Source organism: Anopheles coustani, chromosome 3, assembly GCF_943734705.1.
Source record: "Anopheles coustani chromosome 3, idAnoCousDA_361_x.2, whole genome shotgun sequence".
Classification (NCBI taxonomy): domain Eukaryota; kingdom Metazoa; phylum Arthropoda; class Insecta; order Diptera; family Culicidae; genus Anopheles; species Anopheles coustani.
The window spans coordinates 96,229,724-96,250,062 of NC_071288.1; the positions used below are offsets into that span (position 1 = coordinate 96,229,724).

At 43.7% G+C, this 20,339-nt stretch overlaps 1 protein-coding gene across 1 annotated transcript in view; it reads right to left on the reverse strand.

Annotated features, from left to right (window-relative positions):
* Window positions 1-2,896: 2,896 nt before the first annotated feature.
* Window positions 2,897-20,339, reverse strand: part of LOC131258800 (uncharacterized) — a 42,745-nt gene continuing 25,302 nt past the window's right edge. The window contains exons 2-7 of the mRNA XM_058260182.1: window positions 9,896-9,914; window positions 6,220-6,356; window positions 5,691-5,940; window positions 5,347-5,603; window positions 3,165-3,238; window positions 2,897-3,095 (exon numbers count right to left, since the gene is read on the reverse strand). Of these exons, the coding sequence (XP_058116165.1) occupies window positions 2,897-3,095; window positions 3,165-3,238; window positions 5,347-5,603; window positions 5,691-5,940; window positions 6,220-6,356; window positions 9,896-9,914 (936 nt within the window). The remainder of the gene's footprint in view (window positions 3,096-3,164; window positions 3,239-5,346; window positions 5,604-5,690; window positions 5,941-6,219; window positions 6,357-9,895; window positions 9,915-20,339) is intronic.

Genomic DNA, 20,339 nt, shown 5'->3' on the forward strand with positions numbered 1-20,339 from the left:
AAAGGACGTAAACTAAAGCATTATACAACTGTTGATTGAAACAAATCTCTCTACTGGTGGGTGCGTATTTGTTTTAAAAAAGAAAATGGAGTTCAAAAAAGCTTTTCCGAATCGCCACGCGATTAAATCTAACACAATTCACACACAAAATCCCATCTCACATTGCCGTGTCCGTGTCCTGGCATCGTAGGAACGTAGCAGCAGCGGCCGCGGCGGGGCCAGGGCGAATGCTGGCGCTTAGATTTAATTAAGTTCATTAAAATTTATCAGTATCACAGCATTGCAAGTTTTTAAGGTGTGTGTTTGTGTGTGTGTATATTTTTTGTCCACCGTTTTTTTCATCATCGACCGAGTGTTTATATCTTTCAACCTTTTATCCCTTTTTTGTCCAATTCTTTACCTTCTTTGTTTCTTGCCTTTATTTCAATGCTTAAGCGAATAGTAAAAAGTATTCAATTATGTTCAATTGCGTTTATTATGTTTTTGTTTAACGTCATTCCTGGACGAGGGTTGATGATTTGATCCTCTTTCTACCGTTTGGTTGATCTGTTGTACATTTTCTGTGGGTGAATCAATATCGAATCGAACAGCTTTTCAGCGTTCCTAGTCAAAAACTAGCCCTCAAAGTTTGATGATATGGAGAACATAACTAATACACTATATATGAGCAGGGGGTGAAGAAGATTGAATAAACTTATATGTTGCATTAATCGGGATCGACCTATTGCAAAACAGTAAAAACAAACTTAATCTAAATGAATCACTTTTAACGTTCAGTAGTTTAATTCAAGATACCGATGACCGATTATTCTTTCTTCTTCACTAAGAATCTCCAAGCAGATGTATTATTTTTCAAGGACCCCAAAATATAGCGTAAGAAGGTATATTTGTAAGCGTATTTGACTATTTTCAAATCGAGCATCTTTTCTTTTAGCGTTAGCTTCATAGTGGAGGTCCAGATGCTATAATACGCCATGCTAGGGTATTTTTCGACGCTACGCTTGCTCTCGCACGTTATTTTCTACACTACTAAAATTCGAAAATTGAAATCGGTTGTATAAAATCATCAAACTGCTTGATGTCTGTACAGCGGCATTGTTTTTTCCATATTCAACGTGTACCACTTTGTCACTTGCATTCGCTTCTGGCTTTTAATCGTTTATCCACTTCTATAGTATCTAGTATCGATTTTTAAAACAAGAAGTTTATCTATTCTGCTTCAATTCATTTTCTATGTTAAATTTGTCAAGGATTCGTTTTATTTGAATGTGTTTACATGTTATTCCTTGAAAATGTTTGTATCAATGTTTGCGATAGGTTTGCGCAGAAGTTTTAATGTTTTTTTTTTGTTTCCGTCCGAAGCCACAAGCTCATGCAATAATATTCCTATACCATTGGTTTCTTGTTTCCGTTAAATGAGACGTATTTATCTATGAAGTTTGATTTTAAATCTTTTCCACCGACATCGCCTTAACCGACTAACATGCGTTTTAAACCATTTCCATTAAACCTATCTTATGGTGGCACTTTATTTGACCGTAGTTTCGTCCAGTTCAACATTTGACCACATGTGAGTAACTCATTTTTGCATACAACTGGACCAATATATTTTCTCTGGCCACTAAATAAGTGGGAAAGTTACATTCCGTTCCGCGGGTATAGGTAAAATTGATTTAAAAATTAAAAAGCAACCGTTTATGCGTAGTACTTTTTTTTCGAGTTAGGGTTGGATTGTAAAAATTAGATTAGAGAAATAACGCTCACGTTCTTCACGGTTTACCTTTATCCGTATCTAATGAATCCCTCTTAAATGTAAGCAATATTTATTCGTGGAGTATATTGATACTCCACTATAACCCAAGCCGGTTCAAATGTCTGTACTTAATTGTATCACACTGGTTTGCAACATTGTACGTGGAAAGGGGCGTATGTTTGAAGGGGCTGTGTTTTGTGTTTTTGTAAATATGAACTCATCAACAATGATTGTATTCCATTTCGACCATTGTGAAACCATCTCATTCCTTGTCGGTTTGCTTTGGTGAGTTTGATGTGGTAATTTATTGTAACAAGGTAGGCATTGCTTCTCCCTGCCCTACCTGAATTGTTATTTATTTGATATTGATATCTACCTTTATGGCAGTTTGTTTTATTATAGTTTGTTGCTTTGAAATGTTGCGACGAGGAAGTTTGCTCTACTGCTGACCATTTTCGGGGCTCGGACACCTAGGTTGTCCCTTTGTTGTTGTTGTTGTGTACTAGTAAACTCCTCGCTTTACATTCCATTGTATTCCCATTTCGAGTGGTGTGTCGGAAATAATCGTTTCACAGATGCTTTATTTAAAGCCATAGAGTAGGCAAGTGTTTGGTTTTTGGTAAAGCGAATCGATTGCTTTGAATTCTATACCCATTTGTACAAGTTCCTACCATCCCTAACCATATCGCTCCTTCCCCGCAATGCACTTTTTCGAATGTGCCCAACTCTACCCCAGCGACATTGCGGGGTGGTTTGAAATGTGTTTAATATTAGCAAAATCGGAATCACTACAAATCGCCACCGATGGGGCGACTATCTATCATGCTTCGGAGTGGATCGAAAAGTAAAGCCATATTTTTATTAACTTCTCCGGTTGCGGGGTCTACACGTTCGCGGGCTACGTTCACTACACCTGGCCTCTAGGTTTTGAAGTTACTTAGCTCAGAAGAAGTGAAATCGAGCCCTCGTCGGGGTTTCTACTTACCGTTTGTTTGCTTATGTTTGCACAACCGTGTTTGTTTTTGTGTTTTGTGTTTTTGGTGTTGGTGGCCACCATCTCGTTTCGCCACACGCCGGATGGATTTTTTTTCATTGAGCATAGAGTCGCAAAATGGTAATGAAGTGTGTTTCCGGTTCGAGCCCCTAGAAGGTTTGAATTGGCCGGTACAGACCGGTGTAGCCGCATAACCTGGCCCGCAACGCCGGGATGAGAAGGGCCGCGGCCGAGAGGTCCTTCAGCAGGTCGGCACACTCGCACAGGAGTAAGTACATCTTGTCGCCCCGTGAGGAGACACTTTTGTGAAGCGTTATTCGCCGCAAGCCGGCCGTCTTTGGGAGGTACCTGTGGTGGTGGAGGAAGGAGGAAATAGTGCGTAAGGTTTAACGTGCGGGTCTATCATTCGATTCCTACCTGTAAATCATTCTGGCACCGGTCCAGTAGAGCCAGTTCCGTTCGAAACGTTCTCCATCGTCACCTTCGTACACCTGAAAGAAGCGAAAACATAGCGTAGCGTTAACTTTCGCCTACGAACCAAACGATAATCACTGGACAAAGTTTTTCTAAATCTGTTAATTGAATTCCCTCAAGCAACGGTGTGACGTGCAAAACGTTCCACAACCCTTGTTTCAACACCCTTGTGAATTGTTTATTTCCTCGCGAACACTCTTCGGCCGGTCGGGGTAGCTCTGATGGATGATGATTTGGCGCAACCTGTGCAGCCATTTTTTTCTCACTTTTCATCCCCCTGCAAAACTCCTCCTCCCCCAATTGAACGTGGTGAGTGATGAGGTCGAGGCCAGGCGTGGAATGCGGAACGGAAGGAAAAACTCGAATGCCGCCTGCATCTGGCATGCACGGGGAAAGTTTGTAGTTTGGTGTGATTTACAAACTTGTTTGATGGTTGAGAAAGAACATTTTATGAACTGTGGTCTCCCACACTCACATACACTTGTTTGGAGAGGGGTTTCATGCTGTTCATGTCCCTGACTGATGAAGTTATAAGTCGGCATCCAGTAGGAGAGTGTACGTGTGTTTATTACACTCTTGGTTTAATGAGCCGTTTGGTTTGTGGCCGACTCGGTTAGTACCGTTGCTGGTCTACGCTCGGTTGATAATTCACTCTCTGAGGAACAATTTACCGCTGTATGACGGATTTTCGGTGTGATAATAGAGCCACTTGGTTTTTGAAATAAGGCAGATGCCATTTTCCAAAAGGTTTCACGCAGTGATTTGTTTGGGAAATGGTTTTCTTTCAGATTTCAGTGATCTTTTATATTTTTTTCATTTTACTATTGATATTGGTTAAACACATTGACTTTCCATTCTGCCAGAAAAAAGAAAGGTAAAGGAAAGGAAAATGAAGTTCCATTCCTTAGGGATTTTTTTAACGATCAGATTAGAGCATACGGTTTCTAGTTGTGATCGAAAATTGATGAACTTATTGCATCATAAGCTTTTTTTTTGTTTTTCTCGTGAATTTTTATAGATCCATTGATTGGTCCCATAAAAAAGTTTTTTATTGCTTATTATTGTAAACAGTGGGATGTGATAAATTTTAAATCACGCAGCATCATCATCGACCATCCAAGTTAATCGATACGCTTGCGTTCTTTCTTGTAGAGTTATTATTTTTATGACTTTTCAATCTAAAACTCGGATCTCGGCTTTTTCCAAGAGTGGCGCAAATTTGTTTCCAGCGCATTTTTCCGGAGGAGGAGAAAGCCAATAAACTCGTAAAAGACCAGCATACACCCTACGGATCGCAGCTTGGCAGTAAAATGAAGTTTTTTACTTTCGAATCGAGTCACGACGATTGAATGCTTCAGAACCAGCCAACACCAGGGTTCAAAGTAAACATTTTGCATGGGCTAGCATTTTATAAATTTGAGGATAATATTGAATTCTTTCCAAAATTGGCAATGCCGACTATTTGTGAGATGAAATAAAAATAAGAAACAAGAACGTTTCCTGGTTTTGAAAGTTCTTTCGAGACTTCATTAAGAGCTATAAAAGAGACGTTGATTTATGAAATTCTTTCTAAGTGTTTAGAGTCAGTTTTTACTCCAAACAAATCCTTTTCAACCACACAAAATTAACTTCTACGTGGTTTCCATTCGATCCAAAACATGTGCCAAAAAGGATAGGCTAGCTTTATTTAGCTCCTTAGAGGACACCACCGAGGTCCGAGTGCATTCTAACACGTGCGTTTTCCATAGTCATATCTGAGTCTCGGTGATAAAAAGGGACGAAAAAGTTTCCGTAACAAAAAAATGGAAAACCCCAAGTTGAAGTGGATGTAGTGTCCGTTTTGGATGAGGGAAGATGAATCCATTAAGCTCTTTGGACGCTGTGGGAACCCGAACCGGAACGTGATTGCCGGACGTGATTGGTTGTCTGTAATGCAATTCCGAATACCACTCTAGGTGGAAAGCGGCCAACAACTCCACCAGACAAAGGATTAAGAGATAGGGTGTTCACGCCCCGTAGGCGTCGGCGTAAGTATTCTGTATGTGTATGTGTGTGTGTGGGAATCCTGACCCTAACCTTGGCGGTTAGTGGGTGGTTTTCGCCAGCTGCGGCCAGATAGACGTACTTTGTAGACACTAATGATGTATCCGGTCGAAGGCGTCTGACCCTTTTTAACGCTGCCGATCTCGTTCGGGGCGAGTGCCAGCGGAGGCCGACAGATGGACGCCACCTCACTGTACAGGTCGAGCGTGTGGGCCGCCGTGTAGCGCGTGTTCTTCGGCTCGAACTTGGACAGCGAGGCACCCCGGACGCCGGTGTAGAACATGGCCGGATCGGTCTGGGTCGTGTTTATCACATAGTACGCGATGAAGGGAAACTCGGCTGGAATGTGGGCGAAAGGAAAAAACAGGTTTATGGGTTACCACGCAGCTGCCTTCGTTCGACGTTTCCTCCTGGGAGGAGACTCACCGGAACTGCGCTCCATGTTGGCCAGCAGCATTCCTCCGACGGCATTGTTGCCCTGCTGGACTTCGTTTAGCAGCTCGGACGCGACGGCACGCTGCTTCATTAGGGGATGAGCTAGGGGCGACTCGAGCAGCGGATCGATCGGTTCCAGCGGGCTCATCAGGTGGGCCAGGATGCAGATCTTCGGATCGGACACCTCGAGCACACTCAGTGGTCCAACCTGCGATGGATCGGCGGTCTCTGGCGTTGGAAGCTGCTAGAGAGAGAGCGCGAGAGAGAGATTGAAAAACGGTATTTAGTCCAAACAGGTTGTGGAGCTCTGCAAAAGGGAATAATTAACTTCGCACACGGCGCAGAGAAACGTTTAATTGTCCCTCGAGGATTTAACACATGCACCACAACGGTCATAATTTACACGTTTCCATTATTATTTTCCGCAAGCACAAACATTGCTTAATGGTGTGAAAAATTTAAGACATTCTGCTCGTCGTGTTTACGACACCGCAGCAAAATGTACAAATTGCACACTTACCGGAATTCCTGCCGGCAGAAAGCGGTCCAGGCTGTGCACCGGAATGATGAAGCAGTCCTTGTCCAAGGTGGCCAGCGAGATCGGTTCACTCCGCGAGCTGACGAAGCCTCCGGTACCCGGTTGTCCTCCGAAGCTTACTGTACGTGCGTAGTGGTAGTGTGACGAAAGAGGTTAGATGGAACGAAGAAAATGGAATATAAGAAATGAGATGTTAGAATGTGATTGGATATTTCTTATGAAACCCTTCTCGAAACTCGAAGAGAAACGCAAGGAACAAAAAACAAACAAAACACAAAAACGAAACAAACAGACAAACAAGCACACTTGTTTATCATATTCTCCTGCTGCATGTTGTTATATCATACGAGCTTTGTCGCGCCGCAAACAAAAAGCGCTTGCCAAAAAAAGTGTACGTGAAACGAAAAGCCCACAAAAACGGGAAAGCAAAACACGAAAAGCGTTAGTGTAAAATTATTCAAAACAAAAAGGAAAAGGAAACAAACAACTCATTGGAAACTTGTTCGAGTAGAATACGCAAAAGCGCAATTGGTAATAGTTTGTGCAAAAACGATCGGAAAAGCGAATATTTTAAAGCGAGTACACCCTTGATAGTGTTGAAAAACGTGTTAGCACGGCAAACTCGGAAGGATGTCAACTATCGAGTCCAATGCCTAGAAATATCGTGCGACGAAGCGAATGGCCTATTTAAACCCGTTCCCTAGAAACTATTCCGTCGCCTGCTAATCGAAAGCTGTCGGCAAGATAAAACATACAACGAGTCGACCGGTGCCTTTGATCTAAAAGTGAAATATTAATGGGGGGCTCAGTTTTCAGAAACTCGATGACCTAAAAACCCCTTTTATGGTAAGCGAAGTAGGCGCTATCTTTCGTGGCAGGTTTCGACACATGACCAAATGTGTTTTTTTTTTGTCGAAGCCGATACCCAACGATGCACCTGTCCTATTCAGCTGAAGTGACCTCGGAAAACCATTCTCGTGTTCCGGTCACGAGATGGCGTTTTCCGGTTGAAAGAAAACCCTCGTTTGTTGCCTTGCAGCAACAAAGAAACCTAAATATTGGAAAACGAACACCACAAAAGGGAAAAATAAAGCAGCAGCAGTAGCAGCAACAAAGCGTTTAAAGTCTCTACTGATGATCTACTTATGCGCATCCGGACCGATTCTGTTGAACGACACCAAACCAAAATGGCAAACAAACGACGGAACTAGTCCAGCGCCCGGTTTCATTGCGACGAAACTCGCGTGTGTAACAATTGCTTTAAAGTTCAGGGCAGGTTTCGTGTTGTACATGGACCGTACACATCCCTTCCCCCCATGGGAGACAATGAAGTGTGTGGAATGGTGGAAAAAAAACACGTGAAAAACAGGAAAGGAAAAAACGAGAATGGCCTCAAAATAAATACACGTGACACGGGGATGGGAAAAGTGGCTCAAGTTCAAGCTAACGTGATTCCGAACATTTTACGGCCCGTGCCGGGCACATTGATAGCAGATAAAAGAGACAGCAGTGGAAATGGAAAAATAAAATTAAAAAAAACTTAAAAAAAGCACAGACAAACAACATTGCGGGTGAAAGAGAAAATGGACCGGTTTCGCTTCGAAGCGGGTTTGCTGAAGAGTTAAATTTTTAATGTCCTTGTTAGTGAGCTAGGCACCGTGATTGCGGCATAGTTGTTTGTTGCATTATTGCACACGGTTTCGCGTTCGGCTCCGGGAGGGTCGGTGCGGCCACACCTGGCGTTCGTTTTTTCATCGGAAGAAACACCAGACACCATGCGCCTCCATTTTTTACTCTTGAGGGTGATTTGTTGTTTCGTTTGATTCGATTGTCGTATCAGCTAAGCTGGGCTGGCACTTATATTGTGATCCTTTGTTTTTCTCTTCATTGTGTAGAGTTTAAATTTCCCAACTCAAGGTTTATAAAATTTTGATAGAATTCCAGAACATTTCTTTATACATGGCAGTTTGGCATGGATTAAGAAAGGATCCATTCTAGGTTCACGTTCGCTTGCATACAGGTACATTCAGTTTGAGGCATTCTGCCGTGTCTCGTGTAAATAAATGGACCGTAGCAAAACAATAGACCGATGGCATGGCAGCACGCATCACGCCACAACCCCGTTTCGGATAATGGATATCATTAATCTATCACCCGAGAAAGGCTGACATTGGGTCAGAAATTTGGTAGGTAAGCTGGTCTAAGCAGAACCGGGACACGCTCTCCTATAGTTTAAGTCTCTAATAGTAGTGGCGTGTTTTATAATTTAAGACATGCTTCCGCAAATAAGGTTACTGATATTTCCTTTTTGAATTGTGTAAACAAGAATATAAAAATACTTTGTTATGTATACTTTTTCATCTCTGAAAACTTCTCAATTAACATCTCTGAAATTTAATGTTTTCTTCTAAACCTGACATATTCCGACAAATGGGTTTGTTAATTAAGCTGTAAAGGCGAACGACAGAAGCGTTAATATATCTTTACAATTCTCACGAACTTCATACGCAGCTTGCACAAATATATGGCATCAATTTATTAAAGCTTTATTGCATTCCTCAAAAGCGATAGTTTTATAGACCACTCATGTAAAGCAGTTGGCAAATAGCTTAGAGAGGTAGGAATTTGGATATTTTCAGACGAGCTTTCGGGTTGCGAATGGGTTTGGTGCGAGTACTGTTTCCTCAGTGGGCAAGTGTTGCTGTTGTGTGCATTGCGAAGTGCATATTTGTGTTTGCTTGTGCAAAAACCCTGGAACCTCTGGCCGTGTGTTGTTTGTTACTTGTGATGCTTGGATTGCATGTGTTTTACATTTTTCTCTTTGTTGTGTATGTGTGTATGTTTGTGGTTGTGGTTGGTTTTGCTCGCTGCAAGTTGCGGTGGGCAGTTATCACTCAGATGGGAGGGAGGAAAAAAGGGGGGGCAGATCGGTTGAAATCGGTTCAAACCTTGCCTGGCAGTGGGCACCTCGGGCACCGCCCGGCGGTTAGCGGCAATCGGGCCCCATTTCATCATAGACGCGGAGGGTCTACGGTCTACTAGCGGTTGCATGGGTGCTTCCATATCAGAGTACGTGGTGGTGGGTGGCGTTTGTGGGGGGAGGGAAAAGCCCGAAATGGGCGTGCAGCGAAGCTCTGGAAGAACATAAACGGTAGTTGTGGGGGTTTTGGTGGTGTATTGCTTTTTTTTGTATTTATTTTCTTAACATGTTTAATTTCATCTCGCTTTGATCGTGCTTCTACCGGTTGGGAAGATTTATTTCTCAATAAAGATTTATCTGTACAAGGGCAGGAGTTGGAGTTGAAGTCCTTGAAAGCCGAAATTCGTATGTACAGCTCGTCGTGAATGGCACAGCAACGGGTTTGATTTCCTATCGGGTCCACGCCCCTATTACTAACATCATTACTCTTGATTGCCATTTCCGCATGTTCGCAAGTGCAGCCGAAGGCACCTGTTGTGTTGCGTGCCGCGGGAAAACCGAGTCGTTCTGGAGTTCACGTCCTCTAATTTGGATGGAACGCGCGGGATGCATGAGCCTCGAGGGTGAGGGGAGGATGTGCGATAGGCACGTAATATCAAAGTGCCTTTTTCCGCCGGATATCCGACCTCCGGGGTGCGGGCTTCGTGTAAGTTACACCTTCATTAGGCGAACGGGTACATTTTGTACCTTGTGCCGACTAATGATGGTTCCGATGGCTTTCACCGATGCGAAAGACTTCTAGCTCGTTCCGTGGTACTTGGGAGAAGGAACATTTAATTACACTTCACGCTCCGTTAATTTCCGTAAACTACACTGCGGGAGGGAATTTTTAGAAATTTCTTTTTTCGTTCTCGTTTTTTGAGTTTTTTTTTCCAATGCTATGATGAATACATTTAAGCTGCATTTTGATGCTTTCTCTCTCTGGAATTTTGTATTTCACCTCTACGTGATGGCGCTAGGAATCTACGAGCAACCCATTCCATTAGTTTGTTCACGCGTTTGGCCAGCTACTGCTCAACTGCTTGAAATCATGCATTTAGCCATAATCGGTTCGTCCAACTCGTTTAGTTGATCTGGTTTTGCGTGACGCTTATGGAGGCTTTCATGACGAGTGCATCGGTGCAACTCTATGCTAAGAAATGGCAATTACAATAATTAAATCATTTTCCGGTGCTACGGAACAATCTAAGTCTTTTATCAGAGTCTTAGCTTTAACACAAAAATGAACTTCATTACGTCATTTTGTTAATTGAAACCATCCTGCCGTAGGTCATTATGCGCTTTACTAAGAAGATTTAAATTTGTAATTCATTTGTATACAGGGCGGAACAAATTGGACGTTGATTAATTGCTGCTATGATTAACTTTTGATTTCTTTTTAATGGGATTTTCCCTGATTACAAATCAGAAATAAATCAATCGAGTCTATCTTTGTTCTATTCGCGCAATGCTACACAATGGAGACGCCTGGTGTTTTACGCTTGATGGAAAATTATACCGTTTAGACCTATAGAAAGCTTGTGATTCTCTCCTAGCACTATCAGTAAGTCAACAAAATGTCTCTGAAGTGATCTTCTCGTTTTGTTTTTAAATCTAATCCTAACGATTCAAACTCCTAATGGGGGTAAATTGGGAAGGGGAAAATGGGATGGATGCGTGGAGAGCATAGTTCCATTGCCGGTAAGAGCACATTACACAAAAAACAGAAAACCACGAAGATGCCTGAAAAGCTGTCAAAGCATTGGCATTTCCGATGCGTCCATCTCCAGCGTGCACAATCTTGAGGCGATGCTTTGTGAATTCCTCTCCAGCAATGACTCGGCAAACGCGGCTCTGTAGAGACAATCCAGCAAATAGCAGCAAACGGCAGACACATTCTTCCTGCATTCTTACTCCTTCCGATCCGGCTAAACACTACGTGGGCATGCCGGTCGCAACAAACGCAACAAGTGCAACAACGGTGGCTAAAACTGACGATCACGTAAACGACGATGAATCGCAGGATTTTCTTTTTAAATTCTCGCGTTCGATTTGCATTTCGTATTATCTACCCTACTTTATTGCTCATGGTGCACCGTGGTGCTTGTGAGAGGGGATAAACGTGCCATGGTATTATGCAGTTCATGCCACAAAAGGTTGCATCGGCCAGAAAAAAAACCCTGCGTGCTTCAACACAACATTTCCGTTAGCAGGCTTTTTCTTTATGCTTTCTTCATTTTGCATGGTATGATTAAGAAGTGTAAGAAGGAGCAAAGGAGGATTTAGTCGAGTGTAGAAAGGAAGAAAAAGTGGGCAGGGGGAGTGGAATGGATTTATTCTTTCAGGTGATGGATGCTCATGGAAGAGAAAAAGTACTCAATTGGAATGTAAGAACGAACTATAGTCGACGAACTAAAGTAGGTCAATAGTATTTATAAGAAGTAAAACTTTGACATAGGTTAAGGATCATTAAAACTTAAATTTACTTCAATAGAAAATTCTCAAACTGAAATGTGTTCATCTAAGAGACCGTTTGATTCAAAAATTAAATAAAAGTATGATAAAAAACCGGGAAAGAGTTCAACCCTCCCAGGTAACTTTGAAAGCAAACAGTGTTCGTGACGCGAAATGAATCCCAGGAGTGGTCAACAATCCGAACACAAATCCCTTGTGGGATCTGGATAAAATGTCGCCCGCCGCGGCAGGTCGAATTTGTAACAAAAGTTTTTCCTTCCCGAATGAGGAATGCCGGCCGGTGGCACGAAAGTCGCCCTGGGCTGATCAATCATACCTCATTCGTGGCCGACACGGCAAATTCGCTGAGAGCGCGAAACAATTTTGACAGTGTCCATGATTTCAGTTTGTGACCACGAGTAGAAATGAAAAAAATTATACGATAAAACCACGCTCTTTGAGCGAGTTAGAAGGGTCGTATTTACACAGGGTTTGGCTAATGCTACGCCACCTTCCAAATCCGTTCTTTATGTCCAACTGCGAGCGTGGACAAAACGAGGGTATGAAGTCATTAATTTGGGCTTATTTTACTACTGTCAGCACGTGAAACGGGAGTACGAAAAAGAGAAAGCGAAACAGAAAACGACCAGAAGGACCACATTTTAGCAGCGAAGAGCGCGAAACCGGCATGTGGTCACCGACAAAGGGGGAAAAAAACGAAAGAGAGCGAGTCGTAAATCAATCGTTAACGTCCATAAATATGGAAAGCCCGCCACGTGCTTCGGCAGCGCGTGAGTTTCGCTCGAGCGAAAGTAGAAAATTTGTAGAGGAAAAAAGACTGAAAAATACGCTGAAAACAAAAGGCAGGAAACCTCATAAAATTTTTGACGGGTTTGATAATAAAACTTCACTCGAGTAGAAGAAACTCAAAGTATTCTTGTGTGGGGAGGTTATTTTTCCTCGGCGTGATTTTACGGAATGCGCTTCCTACGCTCGATTTTTCCGACAAACCGCTCGCCTTGTTGCGTGGGGTTAGTGGTTGGAAAAGTTTCATTCTTTTACCGATACGATAAGATGAATTTTATCGATAGTCGTTCGTGGTTGTTGCCTATCAAATCTCTGCATTAAATCTTTTAACACGTATGTCGTTTTTATTCATTCGCTCTGTGATTAAAGTATTATTTTCTACGTGCCTTAGTTTTGAAAAGATGATAATAAAACATTCTACTTATTAGATAAAACTTTGAAAATGTTTTTCGAATAAAAGAAAAACATTTCCTTGACCTTGCAACCGCTTTATTGATATCGAATCGGTTGTCCATGTTCAAAACAAAATTGTTCTTCGAAAATAAATCGTAAAATGCACGACAAACAACAGTACGACGAACGAAACCGTTTCACCACCTGCACCTACTTGGATCCAATCGGAACGGTGACCGTGAGAACGAGATATGTCATTGAAACATTCATAACGCGATCGATCGATTGCAAACTCGCTAAAGGACAAGGCATTTCTTTGAAGCAAAGTTACACGAAACCGAGAGGACCTCCCTGCCGGGGCGTTCCTCCCGGTGGGACGTTGTTCCGATAATTAAACGAGCATCGTTGAGCTCACTTGAAGGCCACTAAACATGCCACTCCGGCACCACGCCACCGAGCAGTTCATTTATAAAATCGAACTGTCATCGGGTTTGGCGCGAGCCAAAACGAGACGTGGTGAAAACAATCGACTGCTTGCCGAACACTTTGCCGTTTGAACATTCGCCGATGAGGGAAAACCCGACCCGTTGGTCTTCTAATCCTCCGAAAGCATCATGTTCGCTATTGGAAAGCGCCCAAACCAATTTGTAGAAACGGAAAATGAAACACATCTCTTCGGATCTCTTGGGGTGGCGCGTTAGGTGGTGGAAACGCGATGGATGTGAAGCAGCTGGAAAAGCGGACAAATCCCTCCATCCCCCACGGTCGCCTCGATGCTGTGTGGTCAAATATGTGTCAAACGGAAAACATCATCTCCTCTCGGTGTGGATGTGAGTTTCGTCAGCTGATGACGTGCGTGTTTACACACTCCATGACATCGTGTACTTCAAACGACAGGTGGTGTGTTTACTTTAGAACCCCTTCGGGATGGTGTCGGTTCCATTCGACGCACGAACCATCAGATTAAATTGGAATATGCAGCTCCAGTTATTTATAGCTTTCCGTAGGCTAGAGCATTTCTGTTTGGATGCAAGGTCTTATCAAAAGTTGTAATATTTGATCTCTAAAAGGTATTAATTTATGGTGGTGGTATAATTTGTTGGCTTGTTAACTGCCATACATGGACTATCCTTTGGGTCATGAATAGGATTGAAAGTCCGATCCTGTTGACAAATTATGACAAAAGGTCTTCGGCAAGTTGTGCGATACCATTCAAAGGATTTGTCAAAACCGGTCAGATATATGAAAGCGGAAGAAGCGGAACTGCCGCTATCCGGAAGTACCGGGAGGTCGAGCAACATCCAAAGAACGGGATATCTATCCCTCTCTCTCTCTTTCTCGGCATCACAGTTTGGTTTGGTCTTCCGTCACCCTGCTCCACCTTTTGCCACCGTTTCAAAACGGAAGGGTTTGCGGACTGCTGTCAGGGCAAGATTTATTGTGACAGCTGATGGGTGACAATCGTTTGTTACGCCATGATAATCGCGCGGTGCGAAAGATCAGGGTTTGCCGATTGTCGACGGTCGGCCACAGAGGCATTGGCCTCCGTTGCGTTTTGGGGGTTGTAAAGCGATTAGGCTGAAATGTCTGACATCCAGACTCGGCGGCCATTGAAGCGACCGCCTAACGAGCGCGGCTTTGAAAAAATATCGTTCCGCTCCGTTCCGAAGTGAGTGGTAACATAATTTTCATAGCATCGTTCGTGAGAAATTGGTGCGAAATGCACGCGTGCTCGGTGGGACTCCTCAGGGAAAAGGTTAATCATCACCCATTATCCGTTCTATCAAAACAACAATTTGTCAGTGGGCGGAAATCCTCCTTCGATTTTTGACACGAAGCAAATAAATTATCTCCTTCTAAAGACTTTCTTTTCGCAACCAACGTTTTTTGCTCGTTTCTTGTATTTGCCAAATATATTATTCATTTTCCAAAAGCTCACTTGAAGTATTCAAGTGTTCTCACAACAAATGATTCAGTTCACAGTATGGTTTTAATTTTCGCTTAACCAACAAATCTCAATAATCTCAGTAACACCTTCTGACGGGAATTGGTTTAAAAGCAATGTATTTTAAAGCATGTTTAAATCTACAAAAAAATATCATCTGATAATTTGAGGCTTATCGAGCTCCCACGGTTCGTTTATCGTGCTTCGCTTTTCCCGAACGGATGGAAATGAAAACTGAAAGCAATGAAGCGTGCAAACTGCGCGGGCGTAGCTAAATTCGAAGACAAAAAGGACATTAGCGCTGTGGGAAGGGAAATTATGCTCCGGCTCACTATCGCCTTCGCTTTCCATTTCAGTTCCAACGAGTGCGCGGGACAGTTCAATGGCGTTACGTTACTGCGTAACGCTTCGCTGAACAATGATCGTCCGGTGAAGGCACATTCCCGGGGGTTTGTGGGTCCTTTCTGGGCCTACTTTTTTTGCAGAACATCACGGCGCTTAGATGCCCACGGGCGACCAGATGGAGACAGGTTTATCGTCCATTGAACGATCGGTTCGAACGCAACGCGCGAATCACAATGGAAATGACAGCTGTCCGCAGTCTATTGGAGATTGGATGACAAGCTGGTATTTCACGGTAGGAAAAACCAAACCGAATGGTTCGGGTCCGATTGGCGATGGAAACCCAACACCACCCCCCCGTACCCTGGCAAGTGGTTGATGTCCTACCGAAGTATTTCACAAAATAGACACAACACACACAAAAACCAAATCTGTGCCGATCCATTACGTTGCAATGGCGATTGACAGGTGATACAACAACGTTCAGCTTCACAGTTTTCCGTGCGTCGGCTTTGACAGGGTTCACGTAACCCAGGCTGTCTCACGCTGGTTTTATTTGTTTTTCTTCTCACAAAACGTTGAATTTCCTTCCAATCGCGAGGAGGAAATTTGATTGGCTTTTTTTCCGAGGGTGGATAGGTCTCCAACATAAACCACCTCAACATTAACCGTAATGTTTCCCCACGAGACAGTTCTTTAACAATTCGTAAACATTTTTTTCCTAAAATAATCCTCTTATCAAAATGATTTCTCTTCAAAGGCATCACACATGCTTCCGGGAATGGGAAATGGGGATTTCGTTGTTTGGTGCTTCGGTGGTTGCTTTTGTGTGTTCCAAGCGACACATATAAAAACGTTTGCCAAAACTTACACGCCACGTTGGAGAAGTCTTCCGAAATGATAATAGTGGCACTGAAGGGGCCGAGTGTGAATGATAAACATTTTGTTTTTCCTCTTTCGTTTCGTTAAAACCTTGCCGAATCGCGAACCAAGTAGGCGGCGACCAACGGCAGGAAAAGCCTTCCGTTCCGAAGGGCCGGAAACGTCGCCCAGGGACGCGGGAAAAGTTGTTTGCATTTAATAATCATTCTCACGAATAAAACAACAAACAAAGTATTTTCCCTGCGCGACAGGCTGGTTGGTGGGGTTTAGGGATGCGAAAGCGAAAAACATAAACAGCACCGATTGGTGGGGGGGTGAGTTGGTGCGAGAAGACGCACTACACCACGCCAAGGACACGCCGTTGTCGCATATTTCGTGACAAAAAGCCGCTGTGTCTTTTCTGCCGTTTTTTGCTCGAAAGGAATACGTACGTACTCGGTTCGCTTGTTTCTTAAGGGAGAAATTCTGGTTATCTTTTCGTTATGCCGCATGCCACGCCATTCAGAAGCAGAGGCTGTGAATGTGTCCGAAGGCAAAGATATTCACTCAAGCATGGAGGCATGGTGAGCTTTATTTGCCGATGGAACAAAAAAGCTAAGGCCGTTAAAGGGGGGTAGAAAACACGAAGAACAGAAGGTGTGTTACGAGAACTTCGTGGAGTACGGGTGGGTACTTTCTTTTCAAATCACTCTTTATCGTAACGGCGCAGCGATAGCACTAATTTTCCGACGTCTCTGCCTGCACGTGACGGTTGAGTGTTGCTGAGATCTTTGCTCTCCGTCGAAGGTAAGCGTGAGGTGCGGAAAATTCCCAGCATCTTCACTTTCGTAAACCCTCACAGGTAGTTCCCTCGTTCGGCGCTTTTTTTGGTGGCGTTGACAAACTTCATCCAACACCAACGACTTCCCGTGGGCGCTGGCTCAAAGGGGATTTTCCCTTTGCCCGAAGCGGAGAAGAGCTCAGAGGTAATGAACATAAATTCAAACACTTCTCGAACTTCCAGCAGACGCCGGTACGGAAAGAAAATGCCCGCCAGGATCGCGAAAGCGCCGTTTTCCCTGTGACGATGAAGTTGCCCGACGTGACAATGTTTTCCCGCACCATTTACGCCCCGGGAGTGGAAGGGAACGACGGTGGGATACCTTCGAGTAGTCGGTCGAGGCTCGTTGAACGACGCAAGGGTTCGTACTCCAGGGACTCATGTCGGCTAGTGATGGAGTTTTCATGGGAAAGTTACCCTTCTTGAACTCTGCTCGCATCGTTTGGTTCGTCTCGAGGGTGAGTTTAATGTTGCAAGAAACCCGACGACCAAATACATGAATTGATTCCAACAACAAATAATTGATTTGCACCGGGGAAAGGATTGATTCAAACGTCCACTTCATTCGGGGGATGGTTGGGAATCCTATTTCACATTCGAGTTCAACTAATTTAACACACAACATTAGTTACGAAGGTCCTCCATTTGTTAACGGTCAATGTCCAACGAATTGCACCGAATAAAACGAACCATTAACAACAGTCACCTCAAGCCGGCTGGTAGATTATTTGCCACTCAATCGTACAAGCTCGTCGCATGGTCGCAGAAAGATTAATTTCTTCCTTCTCTTCTTGCACTTGATAGTGGACACATTCACACATATGAACAGGCTGGCTGTCGTTTGGCGGTAATGACCTGCAAATGATTTCCTGTTCACATCCGTCCCATCCTGTAAGCCACAAAAAAAAACCTGGGACCCGTGGTTTGATTCACAATCCTCGTCCCCCAAAAACGGAGGGATTTCGGGCGCGAAGGAAAATATCATTTGGCTTTCCTTCTTTCCCACCGCGGCAGGTAGGCGTACTTTTATGAATGATAGAGATTATAAATAGTACGTAAAATATCGGTCCTCCTTACGAAACCGACACCAGGGAACGATGTGTGTGTATGTATGTGGCAAGCCAGTGTAGCCGAACGAATTTTCGATGTAGTGGTGGCCATTTTTTTGCAATTTCGAACTGCTTTCGCCCCATCCCAGTAGGCAACCTTTGAGGTTTTTCTTCATTGTACGCCGGGTTTTTTGTGTGAAGGAGCAAATGGTAGAGAATAAATGATGCTAATCGAAGTCGTTTGTTTATATAACCCAGAAAACGAGAGTAGGGTCCGCCCGGAAACACATCCGGCGATACAAACGTTCAGGAAATGGACAGTGTGTGTGTGTGGGTTGTCCTGAACATGACATCTAGAGGAAATGTGATCCATTTGTGGTTGTGGTTTGATAATAAATCCAATCCGGTGTTGTGTGGGGGGAAAAACACACACACGACCATTGGAGAATGGGAAAACCACGTTTTTCCTTTGAAGCATATTGCCCTGAAAGGGGGTCGAAGTTCATCCCGTTCGACAGCTTGGAAAAACCGGAATCAGCTGTGAACAGATGTTTTACATTTCGTCGAGAGGCGTTCGTTCGTTGGATTTCCAATGCGACAACAATCCGGCTTGGGTTGATGAAGTGCAGGTGTGTGCGACTCGAAGCGGTCGGTTTTTCGAACGGTAGATCAAAGATTTATCGTACGGTTTCGATCTTGATTGAAAATGCTTCACATGACGGTGGAAAAATGGGAAATGTGTGTTTTTTTTCGATGTGAAATGCAATACTTTAGAGAGGGTTGTAAAATACAAAAAAAAAAATGGTCAAAGACTGAACATAAATTCCACAAAACAATCCAGCTTGTCAAAAAAAAACAACGTCATTAAAATAACATGATGTCCTTTTGCATAACGTTACAGTTTCGAAACTTATTAAAGAGATTTATGAAACAAATTACGGATAAAAATCGATCCATCCATGAGCAAACATAACCAAAGGCGGGTTACGGGGAGGACAGGACCAGGGCGGTGTAGGGTAGGTAAATTGAATATCGATGAACGAAGGGTATCAAAAAAAAAAAAACGGGTGGTACCAGGTGGAAAACAAACGGAGGAGGAAATTGGGAAGGCAAGAGAAAAAAAAAGAAAGAGAGCGCAAAAAAGTCGCGGAGTTTTACGCGGCTCTATGAGTGTGGTGGTTGGTGATATAGATCTTTTTTTTTGTTTGTTGTTTCGATTTTTCGTTTTGACAAAATGCCAGAGAGAGCGCACAAAATTACATTTATTTTTAAAAGTCATATTGAGGGAATATATGTTGGAATGAAAAAGGAGGAAAGGAGAAGAAAAAAACACCAAGTGGCAGTGGTGGTTAGGTATCGGGGGATCAAATCGTTGATTGGGAGGGGGAGAATGGTATGGGGTGAGGGGGGACGGGGAGGTCAAAACCAATCGCGTCAATGGTGAGAAACGGAATGTTTCGGGGATTCGATTTTCAACGGTTCTTAACAAGCCCGTCGTGTCGGATTTTCTTCACCTTTTCCATTCCGTTTGGCGGGGGAAATGAATGATCCGTGTTGCGATTTTTGAGTGTGGTGGCCATAAAACGGGGTTCGAGTTGCAGTTTAAAATTGGAAATTTCGAAAATAATCCTTGGCTGCACTGCGGGAATTTCCATTCACACGCTTACACAAATTGGAACGAATGTCAATTAACTTTATGATGAGTAATATTTAAAATTGCCGCACGCTGATGGTTTTGTCCGAGGTACTGGAAGGGTGTAGGGACGATCATTTATTAAGGATGGAAAATGGGAGAGGGGGAAAAGTGAGTTCTGTTCGACCCTACTACGACGACTACACGGAAAAACCCTTTAATGGCAATAACAACCTTCATTGTCCTGCTGGAGGCGCGCCGGGGAGAAGAAAATGTGCGTCCGGTAGTGGTACTCGTCCGAGCCGGTTCCGCCGTAGCTGTCGCGCGTTTTCCGCTGATGTCGGCCGGTCATTTTGCTCTTCGCCCCGCCGCCACCGGCGCGTCCACCTCCTTCGCGCATATTTTTCCGAAACATTAAATTCATCCTGGACGATTTTGGGCCGTTACTCTAAAGGGGGGAAAACCGGGAGCCTTCGCGGTTGATGGAAGTTGATCCTTTTTCTCAGAAGGGTGGAATGACTTCCTGCTCGGGAAAATGCTGCGTTGGTTACGAATGAATTATTGCTTGCCGCTTAAGCCGCTTCGAAAATCAATTTTTAACTACGGCACTTTTTCAAACACCTTTCAACGTCGGCTTTTCACGATCTTTCGCTTTCACTGGCGAGACACGGGCTCATAAAATGCACAAAGAAATGCCACACCATCGGTGGGATCGACTAACGAAGGACTTTTTTCACTCTTCGAAACCGCGATCGCTCCACTTATCGCGCCACAATTTTCCCGACGATGAACACGAATGGTAACCGTTTGTTGGCAAA